The 13,377-nt window shown below is 37.4% G+C and overlaps 1 protein-coding gene and 1 long non-coding RNA gene across 4 annotated transcripts in view; one reads left to right on the forward strand and one right to left on the reverse strand.

The window, feature by feature from the left end:
* Nucleotides 1-13,377, forward strand: part of LOC118763586 — a 198,950-nt gene that overhangs the window by 119,094 nt on the left and 66,479 nt on the right. The gene's annotated exons all lie outside the window — the stretch shown is intronic.
* Nucleotides 1-13,377, reverse strand: part of LOC115212428 — a 61,758-nt gene that overhangs the window by 31,433 nt on the left and 16,948 nt on the right. For all 3 annotated transcript variants that reach the window (XM_029781346.2, XM_036503194.1, XM_029781345.2), the window contains exon 2: nucleotides 3,920-5,112. In XM_029781346.2, coding sequence (XP_029637206.1) covers nucleotides 3,920-5,100 — 1,181 coding nt within the window. In that variant the 5' untranslated portion in view covers nucleotides 5,101-5,112. The remainder of the gene's footprint in view (nucleotides 1-3,919; nucleotides 5,113-13,377) is intronic.

Genomic DNA, 13,377 nt, shown 5'->3' on the forward strand with positions numbered 1-13,377 from the left:
ACCAGGCCGAGTCTGATCTGGCAGTATTTCTACGGCTGGATGCCCTTCCTAACGCCAACCACTCCGTGAGTGTAGTGGGTGCTTTTTACGTGCCACCGACACAGGTGCCAGACGGGGCTGGCAAACGGCCACGGATGGATGGTGTTTTTTATGTGCCACCAGCACAGGGGCCAGGCGAAGCTGGCAATGGCCACGGATGGATGGTGTTTTTTATGTGCCACCAGCACAGGGGCCAGGCGAAGCTGGCAATGGCCACGATTGGATGGTGCTTTTTACGTGCCACCGACACGGAGGCCAGTTGGGGCGGCGCTGGCAACGCATTTTACGTGCCACCGGCACGGTGCAAGAGGTATGTTATTAAGATAAAAAAAAATCTACTTCATTAAACAATTAGGGAACCTAGTATAACATTGAGCATTACACTGTAACAAAATTTAAATTTTTTTTTGTCTTTGGTTAGTAAGTGTTATTTCCTATTTGTTTCTATCCAGAAATCAATGGAAATGACTACTATTCCTTTCAAACTTTGCTTTTGTGACCTGGACATCAATGTTTTAAAACTGACCCATTTTCCATTACATTTCACACAGATTCAGCACTGAGTTGCTGAAGCAGAAATATCGTTATAGCAAATATTCTGCTCAATACCACAGATTTGCTTGATCTTAACCACTTAAGCTTGTCCCTTTAGTGGCTGACAATATGTGCATCTCTGATCATGAGCAGGAGTAGTTGGGGAGCATCATAGCCATGTGTTGAGTGTGATTATTTGGGGCTTGAATAAATGAAACAAAAGCAAAGTTTGATAGAAATTTTAGCCAATTTTTATACTTTCTAAGGGTTAAGCAAATAGGAAATAACAGCTGCTACCCAAGGACAAAAATCATGTCCCACAGTGTTATGAAACTCTGCAATATGTTACTATCCTCAACATAGCTGAATGACAAAGAGCAATAGTTACTTTATTCTTTCCTACTCTAGGCACAAGGCCCAAAACTTTTGGGGAGGGGAGGGGGCAGTCGATTAGATCGACCCCAGTATGCAACTGGTACTTAATTTATCGATCCCGAAAGGATGAAAGGCAAAGTTGATCTTGGCGGAATTTGAACTCAAAACGTAGTGGCAGACAAAATACCTATTTCTTTACTACCCACAAGGGGCTAAACACAGAGAGGACCAACAAGGACAGACAAATGGATTAAGTCGATTATATCGACCCCAGTGCATAACTGGTACTTAATTTATCGATCCCGAAAGGATGAAAGGCAAAGTCGACCTCGGCGGAATTTGAACTCAGAACATAACGGCAGACGAAATATGGCTACACATTTCGCCCGGCATGCTAACGTTTCTGCCAGCTTAATTTATTATTAAATAAGTGGATTAATATACAGGATAAACAACAGTGATTACCAATCAAGTGTAATTCAATCTTGTTTATATTATGATAGAAGAGTTTGAATAAGTGATTAATTGCAAAAGATTGATATGCAGTGATTGACAATCTGAATTATTGTTCAACCTCAGCTCAGAGAAAGAGTATGGAAAGCTACAGTAACTAATGCAACTTTAAGACAGTGGAATGTGTGATTCAAAGGATATTCGGTTGTTTCTAAGAACTGGTATGTAACAACATAGGGTCTAACTTTACATATAACACGTGATCCACCAATAAAAAAAAAAACCATTGTCATCAATATTGGTGCAATCACAATAGTTTGTTAAGCATAGAAACTTTAAAACAATTGAAAATAGTGTGAAGCTAATTAATGTCTTCCTTAAATCACTACCTACCATTAAAAACAAGAGGTTAATGGATAATCTAGTCATAGATACCTACATATATATATATATACATATATATATATATATATATATATATATATATACACACACACACACACACACACACACACACACACACATTATATATATATCATCATCACCGTTTAACATCTGCTTTCCATGCTAGTATGGGTTGGACAATTTTGACTGAGGGCTGGTGAACTAGATGGCTGCACCAGGCTCCAATCTCTATCTGGCAGAGTTTCTACAGTTGGATGCCCTTCCTGAGGCCAACCACTCCGAGAGTGTAGTGGGTGCTTTTTATGTGCCACCGGCACGGGGGCCAGTCAGGCGGTACTGGCAATGACCTCGCTCGAATCTTTTTACAAGTGCCAGTGAAGCGATGTTGGTAACGATCACGCTCGAATGGTGCCCTTTTACGTGCCACGGGTACAGACACACTCGGATACACACACACAAGACAGGATGGTCATGATTGGAACATCTTTGATCATAGGTTTGCTAAATGAGGGCCCATCTGGATCAACAACAAACCACTTCTTCCCTGAAGTATTGATCTGTGAGTATCATACATCACAGAAAAAAATAATCTACGATTGTGACAATGAAGATGTACTTTGTATTACAAACCTGTAAGCCTGTTCAAGTCATGCTAACATAAAAAGAGATATTAAAATGCTGATAATTTATGGTATAAAGAGTAAATAATTTGGTGGAGCTTATTCTATTTTCTCATGCGATAATATATTGTCTATGTAAGCTACCTAACTTTAAAAAAACATGATGTTAACCACAATGATTTTGTTGGTTGTACTTGTTAAAGATCTTTTGACTTTTGTAAATGGAGATTTCAAATCTCTTTCTCACCTAATACAATTGGTTTCATTAGTCATATCATAAAATAGTATCATGTGATTTGAAACAAAGTCAGTATTTGATAACCACATTTATTCTGAAAGTACATTTAGTTATGACGTACAAGGGAGATTTGGGGTTTTGGCATTTAACACTTGAATAATTCTGATGTATTAAATACAGTAAAAACACTTATTCTAAATCCCAGCAAGTATTCAAGAAACAACTCAACTAATAATTACTTAGTAATTTAATATTTTGAATACGAATAATATTCAGACGTTTAAGAATTTTTGTTTATCATAAGCAAACAGATAACATTAACCCTTTCATTACTGTATTTATTTTGAGATGTTCTGTGTTTCTTTCAATTACTTTAAATATAATAAAGAATTTAGCAAAATAACTTAGTTATCATTCATCAAGTGTTAGGAACAAAAATTGTGACTAAGGTTTGGTGGAAGATTTTAATTCAAAACTTATGAAAACAAGACATTTGTACTCAGAGCCAGAGGCAGTTTCAGTTGGGTTGGTATCAAAAGGGTTAAAGCTATTTAACAAAAGCAAAAATGATAGAAATATCAATTAGCTAAAACTGAGATAGAAGCCCTTACAAACTTATTATAAAGACATTAACTTTCAGATGAACAACTTTATTGCAGAATTTCCAATAAAAACAATCAGCTTGTCTTCATTATAAGTAGTTCTGAATGAACAATATTGATAATAGCTACAAAGACAAAATAAAACCTAATTTTTGAATCATTAAATCATTTATTGGTGAAATTCACAGTATGTTTAACACTGGGTCAGCCCCAGCTGAGCAAACTTATAGATCAAAGGTAAAGACCACCCCAACTGGGTTTTTGTTTTTTTTAGGTGTAGTGTATGTATCACTACATTATCTAATGTGCACTTGCTGTGTTAAAATGGCAGGGAATGATTTAAAGGAGATTTGGGTGCTATTTCTAGTAGATTGAGTGACCATGTGGTTTTCAAGAAATATTATGAGATCAAGGATCACAAGCACAATGCTAATTTATATGAAACATACTTAAACATACTGGACACAAGCAGGGTTTGATCAACCCCAACTGGGTCACTTGGATGAGGGTGTCTGATGCTGAAAGACCCCAGGAAACATTGCTGATGATGTGCCCAGGTGCATCACAGAATGATGTATGGAAAAAACATGACAGAAATGTAACAGTACAAGCCAGAAATGTAGAGAAAAAATAATTGAATGGAAGAAACTCACCAAGCATCATGACAGCGGGTTGTCGGGACATTAACATTTTGATGCAACTGGTAATGTTGATCAGGATAATCTACATTAGGACAATGAAGTCTGCTATCTAAATGCTGAGAATTGTCAACATAGAAAGAATTAATGTAGTCTTGGGTCTGATGAATAGAGTTTGAATGATAGCCATGTCCAGGAGACTGCTGTGGTATCTTAAGACAACCATTTCCATCAGGTGGGATAGCAGAATAAAACTGGGATGATGCATGTGATTGCTGCCTATGTTCTGGGTGATATGAACGTGCAAAAAAGGGTGGTGACACCAATGCATTCACAAAATTAAACATCTCAGGGACTTTCTTATGAGTCATTAAATTAGGATAAGATCCAACAGATAGTGCCTTTCGGTAAATATCATCTGCTGTATAGGCAAAGTTTTGGGGAATAACATATTGCTCATAGTTATGTTGTTGTTGTTGTTGCTGCTGCTGTTGTTGTTGTTGCTGTTGTTGTTGATAACCAAGGTTCTCTTGGTCATGCATTATGTAACTATTAGATGTTATTGATGAAGGAGACTGATTGTAAAAATTATCATTTTTCCCTTTGCCGACAATTTTCCTGTTATTTCTCCACATATCCTCTCCATGATATTTACTGCTGTTGTCTTTCTTTTTCCTATGACTTTGATTAAACAAGTTAGTAATTGTATTCGAAAAATTAGATGACCTGACCAAATCAATATTTTGGTTAGCATTGATATCAGGCCGATGTGTTGTCAGCCCCAAATCTTCATTATCAGAGTTGTTATCAAGAGGACTAACATCAATGGAATCTGGAACCAGTGGACCATTTGATTTGTCAAGGTGATCATCATTATTCTCTAATAATATAGCTGATAATGAAGACTTCACAGAGTTTTGGGAAGGAATTCTTTTGTTCTTGCATCGACTGGATCCACTTGCAAATTCTTTACTTTGACTATTATTCCTGTGAAATTCATGTGCTACTTGTCCTATGCTGTTATTAAGTGAGATTTTTGAAGAGTCTTTAAAACTATTGATCGGACTATAATTGTCCCAGGCCACATCTATTTTACCACCGATGGGTAGTTGATTGTCAGTCTGTTCTAATGTACTTGCTTTGAGGATTCCACCTTTTGATTTATCATACTCATCTTTTCCCATAGTGCAATGCATCACAATTACATCCTGAAACAGAATGAAACAAAATGCAATTAAATAACAAATATCACCACTTTAATAATCATTTCAAACACATTTCTTTAAACTGTTATTGATTTAATCAGAAACCTTGACCCCACCCCATATAAAATGTACTGCAACTCTTCTATTATTATTATTCATGCCCGTTTCCATGCAGGTATAAGCTGGATGGGTCCAAATGGTACAAGTTAGTTTTTATATGAAGTTGTTTGTTCCTTCTAGAGCCACACCTGGCCCATAAAGGCTGGTTTCCTGGTTTCCTTGGCGTATAGGTTCCCCACCTGGATGAGACGTCAGTCCGTCGCAGGTGAACTGCAAGATGCAGGAGGAAAGAGTGAGAGAAAGTGGTGGCGAAAGAGTCAGCAGAAGTTCGCCATTACCTTCTGCCGGAGCCGCGTGGAGCTTAGGTGTTTCGCTCATAAACACACACATCACCCGGTCTGAGATTCAAACCTGTGATCCCTCAACCACAAGTCTGCTGCTCTAACCACTAGGCCATGTGCCTCCACTTATATGAAGTTACTTCTTCCTAAATGGGTTGGAAAACTATGCCTCATTTGCATTTTCCCATTCTGAGCAATGTTTCTGCAGATGAATGCCCTTTCTGATATTAACCACTTTACAGAGTATATGGTTATAAGATTTATCATGGCATATGTATTAATTCAAAAGCCAGCCGCATTACAGGACACTAGGTGCATTTTAGTGTGACACCAACAAAAGAAAGGTGCATTGTCCCCTGCAAGACAAAGAAATTCTTTTTTGCTTGGTGATCCAGAGTGTGACAAAGGAAAGAGTAATGGGACGGTAAGAGGTAGCAAAGGAGGAGAGAAAGCATGAGTAGCTTGATGGGGAAGCAAATGAGAATGTCATAGTAAGAGAGAGTTGGATAGCAACAGAGATGGGTGATGGTAAGAGAGAGAGGCACAGTGATAAGTTACACATTAGCTGTTGGTAGAAGGTTGAAGAGAAAACAGAATAAGCAGCAGAACAGGGTAGAAATAAAAATACATCGCAGAGAAAGAGAAAAGGAGACTGAGTGAGTGAGTGAGTGAGTGAGTGATGGATAGCAACAGATGATGATGGTAAGAATGGTATGTTAGTTAAGAGTCACACGAGGTGAAGGTGAAGGTTAGACAGCAGTGGAAGGTGACAGAAGGCAGATACTGAATATGAGCAGAGCCAATGCAATTTCTCATCACACAGATTTCACGATGAAAGATATGAGCGATAGAGTGATGAAGTGGGGGTAAATACTATTTAATAAACTCAACAAGTTTTAGCAACATTCCTATAATTGCTACCACGGAAGATTTTACTATACACAGACTAATAAATCTTTAAATTTTACTTACTACAGTCTTAGTCTGACTTAACATTATTTACATTAGGATCTTTTCGGTTTGAACAGCAGTTTTTTCTAGCGGTGTCATATGAAATTGTCACCCATAATTATGACCCTAGTATCGATCTATTGCATTTCAATCTGTTTTAAGGTTAGGGTTGGGGGGAAGAGTATCTTTTTTTCTTCACAAATATAAATAAACCCAATCTGTTTTTTAAACGAGAGACATATTCAGACGGCACAGAATGTTTTCACCTCAATAGACGTCATTGATTGGTTGAAATTGCAGAAATTGAAGAAAAAAAACAACAAATATCTTACAAACCATAGAATCTTCTCAATAAAGCCAAGAGAAAAAGATGTTTTATAAACACATTCTACCACTATACGAAGTTTAAAAAGTGTTTAGTTACGTGGAAATTATTTTAAAAACTGCCGTTCAAACAGAAAAGGTCCTTACATTATTTATATTTGACGGATATTTGCCCTCATCTTGTTAACACAATGTTTTAGCTGATATACCCTCCAGCCTTCTACAGGTGTCTTGGGGAAATTTCGAATCTGGGTTCTCTCTCATTCCTAAGGTATTTTTCGATATTATTATTGTTATTATTCAGGTCACTGCCTGGAATCGAACTCGGAATCTTGGGGTTACTAGCCTGTGCTCTTAGCCATTATGCCATATGAAGGTTGGAGGGTATATCAGCTGAAACGTTGTGTTAACAACAAACAAGATGAGGTCAAATATCCGTCAAATGTAAATAATGTACATAATTTCTCATCTCTTAAATATAGAACTGTAGTCTGACTTAAGTCGTAATTAATATACTGTTCACTATACACATGATTAAAGGACTGTTTTTTATTAGTGAGTTACATTTTTCATTATCAAATCCATTTTTCTATTTTATGAAGCAAAAAGGGGAAAAAATGGAGCTTGAAGGTAAATTCCGACCATGCCAACACAGATGATTGGCTTGGATGGCATCCTTTCCATCAAACCGAAAGATTACATTCACAGATATTACTCACTAAACTCTTCAATCTCTCTTGGTCAACAGAAGGCTATTTTAATCTTTGGAAATACACTACAGGTGCAGGAGTAGCAGTGTGGTAAGAAGCTTGCTTTCCAACCACATGGTTCTAGGTTCAGTCCTACTGTGTAGCATCTTGAACGAGTGTCTTCTGCTACAGCCTTGGGCTAACCAAAACCTTGTGAGTGGATTTCGTAGATGGAAACTGAAGGAAGCCCATCATCTGTGTGTGTGTATCAAGCAGTGGAGGAGGGGAAGTGCCTGCATGCACGTGCCCACCCCTCACTGCTTGACAATCTGTGTTGGTGTGTCTACATCTCTGTAACCTTGCAGCAGTTCAGCAAAAGACTGATAGAATAAGTGCAAAGCTTAAAAAAAAAATTTTTTTTAAAGTACTGGGGTTGGTTCATTTGACTAAAATTCAAGGTGGTGCCCCAGCATGGCCACAATCTAAAGACTGAAACAAGTAAAAGACACATTGCATCCCATCTCAAAAAAATGTCAAACTCTATGACCTTGTCAACTACTATTCACTTTCAACATGCCCAAGGTAATAGAAACTGAACATGTAAACAACCATCGCCTTCAAATACACACACAGACTTTCTCTTTCTCTCTCTTTAGTGGTTACCTGTGTGGTTTCTGAAGAGTTAGGTCAACTAGATGCTTATTCTCCTGTAAAATTCCCTAATAGTTTCTTACCACAGAAAATTTTAGTAAAAGTAATGTTGTGACACTAAATACCCAGCAAAATCTTCAGAGATTGCTGGTGTTGATTGCTAGTTGTGAGTGCAGTCTATACCAATCTCTCATTTCTAGGATTTGGAAGCTTCCTGCCGGATCACTCAAGTGTGTGCAGATGGAGCACTCCTCAAACGATACTCTATTACCTTTGATATACCTGAGGATCAGTAATGTCTCTTGCACCTTCCTTTCCCCACATCAATTCTGCTATTCTTATGCAGGTATACAACAATTAACTCATTGCAGAGTCACCAGCCACACAAACTAAACACCACCTGTCTGACATACACTGAGGGTGGGAGTTACTAAATTCATGATCATATGTAAATATCTTATTAAAATAGGAAAATACCAGGTAGAGAACTTTACAATTACTTATGCAGTGCAGTACAATAGTGTTCCAATACATTACAAGTGGAAACTTGAGTTTTCTAGAGTTGATAAAAATAAGTAATAATGATAAAGCTAGAGTTCATTCAACTCAGCAGCCTTGACCCTTTAAACAGCACAAAGATTTAGTCACTATGCTCTAAATTTCACAATCTTTGATACCTCATACTGAAACATGTATACAATTGTCTATAGCAGTGCTTTTCAACCTTTTTTGCTGGAGCAGAACCCCAAGGAAACATTCCACTGGCTTGAGGAACCCCTGTGCAATAATTTAATAGTCTTATGCACACATATCTGCACAGGAGAATTATAAATTACTGCCGATTTTAGCAGTTTTGTAACGTCTTGCGGAACCCCTGAACTGTACTGATGGAACCCTGGTTGAAAACCACTGGTCTATAGTGCATGCCATTGATGAAAAGTGCTCCTAAGAGGTAGCAAATAATTCAACTCAGATTAATTGTTTATCTGCCACAAAGCAAAGCCAAAACCCCACATTGGAGGTACTGCTCATATCTCTATGTCACACTAACATCCTAGAGCAAATCCACCCCCACAAAAAAAAACTATTGTGCTGATTCTTTTTCATTTGTTTCAGCCATTAGATTATGGCCATGCTGGGGCCACCACCTTGAAGAATTTTTAGTCAAATAAATCAATCCCAGTACTATTTTTTTCTTTTTTAAGCCTGGTACATATTCTATCAGTTCCTTTTGTCAAACTGCTAAGTTACAGGGATGTAAACCCACCAACACTGGTTGTCAAGTGGTGGAGGACAAATACACACACAAACATGTGATGGGATTTTTTTTCAGTTTCTATCTACCAAATTTATGCAAGACTTTGGTCAGCCTGAAGCTATAGTAGAAGATACCTGCCCAAGGTGCCATGCAGTAGGACTGAACTAAAAGGCTTCATACCACACAACCACACCTGTATCTGATTGGTTAAGATTCAAACAAACTTTCTCACTCAGAGGCATTTACTTTTCTCTTCCTGCCTGTGTTACAGTGTATTACCTCCTAGACACCATTGCAATGTTAACCCTTTTTTTTTTTCCAATCCTTCTCCCCCTTGGATTTTTCTTTCCAGTCTATTTCTAAGCTCATCACCAACAGCATCACTCTTCATCTTTTCAGTTTGGGAGGTTTACAAAAGCCATGGACACTGCCCACCTCCTTTCTAATCATTATCATCATCATTTTAACATCCACTTTTCCATGCTTGCATGAGTTGGACAGAATTAGTTGAAGATTTTTTACAGCTAAATGCCCTTCCTGCCACCAATCCTCACCTGTTTCCAAATAATAGTTCCCCATGACCAGACATGTTTTTACAGAAAATTCAAAGCAGACGCTTCAATTTGTATGGCAGTAACTCTCATTTTCAACCGTCACATATAATGTAAAGACAAAGAAACACACACATACATTTCACTTAGTCTACTAAAACCTTGGGATTGAACCTGAAACCATGTGAATGAGAAGCAAACATCTTAACCACACAGCCATGCCCACACCTATTACACTATTTCTAAGAAGGTTTGATTATTTCATATATCATGCCAAACGAACACCTGATAATTTAATAGAAATGTTGGCATCCATCACTGGCCTTGTACTTCATCCAGAGCTCATATATTTCAATCTTAATGATTCAGTTTATGAAGCTTGTAATTAATTACTAAATTGTATATAAGATGGCATACTAGTGAAACTAACGAACAGTGCAAATCTGATCAGTGTTTCATTTGTCTGTGGCCCAAAGTTAAATAATCTTGTATCCTACTTAGCTTAATACAAACCTTAATTAAGAACTAATCCAATGAATTCCTAAAGTTCACTAAAGATTAACAAAGAATAATTGGTAAGAGGAATTAATGACCATTAAAATCTAATTTAGTTAAATGCATGTAAAATCTGTGTAAGATTTGAGTGAAAAGAATTTACTTTATGAAAATAATACATAATTTATATAATAGGCACATGTGCTCAAGAAATTTGCTTTACAACACGATTCAGGGACCAACATTATTGCATGAAACCTTGGGCAATGTCTTCTAGTGGGGTTTCAGGTTGATCAATAAACTGAATAGGAAATTTGGCACACAAACTGTGGAAGTTTCATTTGTATCTTTCAATGGAAATTGTAGTTGTGATACCAGTGCCGGTGGCACATAAAAAGCACCAACTGATCGTGGGCGTTGCCAGCCTCGCCTGGCACGTAAAAAGCACCCACTACACTCATGGAGTGGTTGGCATTAGGAAGGGCATCCAGCTGTAGAAACACTGCCAGTTCAGACTGGGCCTGGTGCAGCCTCTTTGCTTCCCAGAGCCCAGTCGAACCGTCCAACCCATGCTAGCATGGAAAGCGGATGTTAAACGATGATGATGACATAAACTAAATCATTTTCAATAGGACTTGAATATAAAGCTATATTTAATAGCATGTAGAATATTGGGTTAGAAAATCCTTGGATAGAAAATGTCAATGGCTGGAGAAGTTCCACCATTAAAAATGTTTTATTTCATCTCTCTCAAAGTTTCTGAATTCTAATAATGTAAGCATAATTTATAGGTATGTGTGTGTATACATATATATATATATACACACACACACACACACACACACACTATAAAATAAGTACTAGACTGAAATAAGTATTGTGGCTTCCAATATGATCAGGTAAAACCAATGATAATGAAGCCCTATCAAGACTGAAGTCCAATGGCTGAAACTAGAATAAGATAAGGTTAAAATTAGTAACTACTAAACAGCTGTTAAAAGTGTGGGTTTGAATATGAATTGGGAGATAGCTATTCTCAACTTCTAAATGATTATATAATCAATAGGCATCAGTATTTAATACTGGATCAGATACTAGAGTCAAAGTCATATTCCGAACGCCTTACTTCATGGGCCTGGACACATTGAAACTCCGATGTCTGGCAGCTGACTTGGCAGACACCCATAAAATTATTAACCATCTTACTAACAATAACTCTGAGCACCTTTTCAAACTCCATCTGTCTAACACCCGTGGACATGTTTACAAAGTCAGAAAACAGCACAGCTCCCATGACTTTCGGAAACGTTTTTTCACGCTAAGAGTTGCTGAAGCATGGAACAAACTGCCGGCATCAGTTGTTAGTTGTCGGAGCACTGCATCCTTCAAAACTTCCATGCTTCCTGAGATTCGCCAACACTACACCTGATTTTCTCCCCTCCATACACATGCAAGCATGTATCTGACTCGTACACTGTTCACTTCCCAGACATTTGTACATTACTGCATATGCTTTATACGCACTTTTGACAAGTTGTGGTGCACCTGAGCACCATATACAATAATTTCATAATTATTAAAAAAACACCTTAATTACAATAATTACTTTTGTGTATGTAATAGGTTTCGTTTATTTCCTTTAATTAAAGGGGCTAGAAAATATTTTAATAACTATCAGGAGTTATAAAAAAAATTTGACATAAACTAAAATTTAAATAAAACAGAAACTGTTGCTGTTATACAGAGTAGTATTTAGTTGTGTTTTGATTTCAAATCCCACTAAGATCAACGTTACTTCTGACCCTTCAGGGGGAGGAGATGGAGAGGAGAAAATACACATCAGATATGTAAACAATCATACCACCAAAACAAAATTTACAGAAAAACTAATTATTTCTAATTTAGGGACAAGCCCAGGAGAAGGAATATAGCTGACAACATCAACCCCAGTACTTAATGGGTACATTATATTATCAACCCCAAAAGGATGAAAAGCAAAGCTGACCTTGATGGAATTGAACTCAGAATGTACAGAGCCAGAAAAAGTATTATACTCTCTTTTACTTGTTTCAGTCATTTGACTGTGGCCATGCTGGAACACCGCCTTTAGTCGAGTAAACCGACCCCAGGACTTATTCTTTGTAAGCCTAGTACTTATTCTATCAGTCTCTTTAGCCGAACTGCTAAGTTACGGGGACGTAAACACACCAGCATCGGTTGTCAAGCGATGTTGGAGGGACAAACACACACACACACATACATACGACAGGCTTCTTTCAGTTTCCGCCTACCAAATCCACTCACAAGGCTTTGGTCAGCCCGAGGCTATAGTAGAAGACACTTGCCCAAGATGGTATGCAGTGGGACTGAACCCGGAACCATGTGGTCCGTAAGCAAGCTACCTACCACACAGCCACTCCTACGCCTATATTATCATCAATTACCCAATGCTATAATGATTTTGTCAATCCATGACACTCAAAAAGTGTAACTTCTCTATTTAGTACAACAGTTTCATTGAATTATTGAATATACAATAACGACATTTCATTAATAATAAAATTCACTCAATACTTTCTGGTAGATTCAGTTGTGAATATCTGATCGCTGTTGTTTGCCATTGGAGAACATTTCCCTTAAGATGATGTGTGGCCACAACACATGCAATTTATCTTGAATGGATACCTTATCATTTGAATTCTTACTGGTCTGCATGTTCATTAAATTATTTAAATAATGGAGAATTTGTTTAACCATTTATGATTATATTCCCACTGAAATGTACTGTCTTTGAGTTTCAGTTACTTATGAAAATACTATAAATCCTCGAGTATAATCCGCATTTGCCCCCAAAAAATTTAAAGTTCAAAATCCCTAGTGCGTACTATATACGAGGTTAAAAATGAATATCATTTTCTAAGCAATGTCCAAGTCTCTATTTGCTGTCT

This window comes from Octopus sinensis, linkage group LG5 (assembly GCF_006345805.1).
Source record: "Octopus sinensis linkage group LG5, ASM634580v1, whole genome shotgun sequence".
NCBI lineage: Eukaryota > Metazoa > Mollusca > Cephalopoda > Octopoda > Octopodidae > Octopus > Octopus sinensis.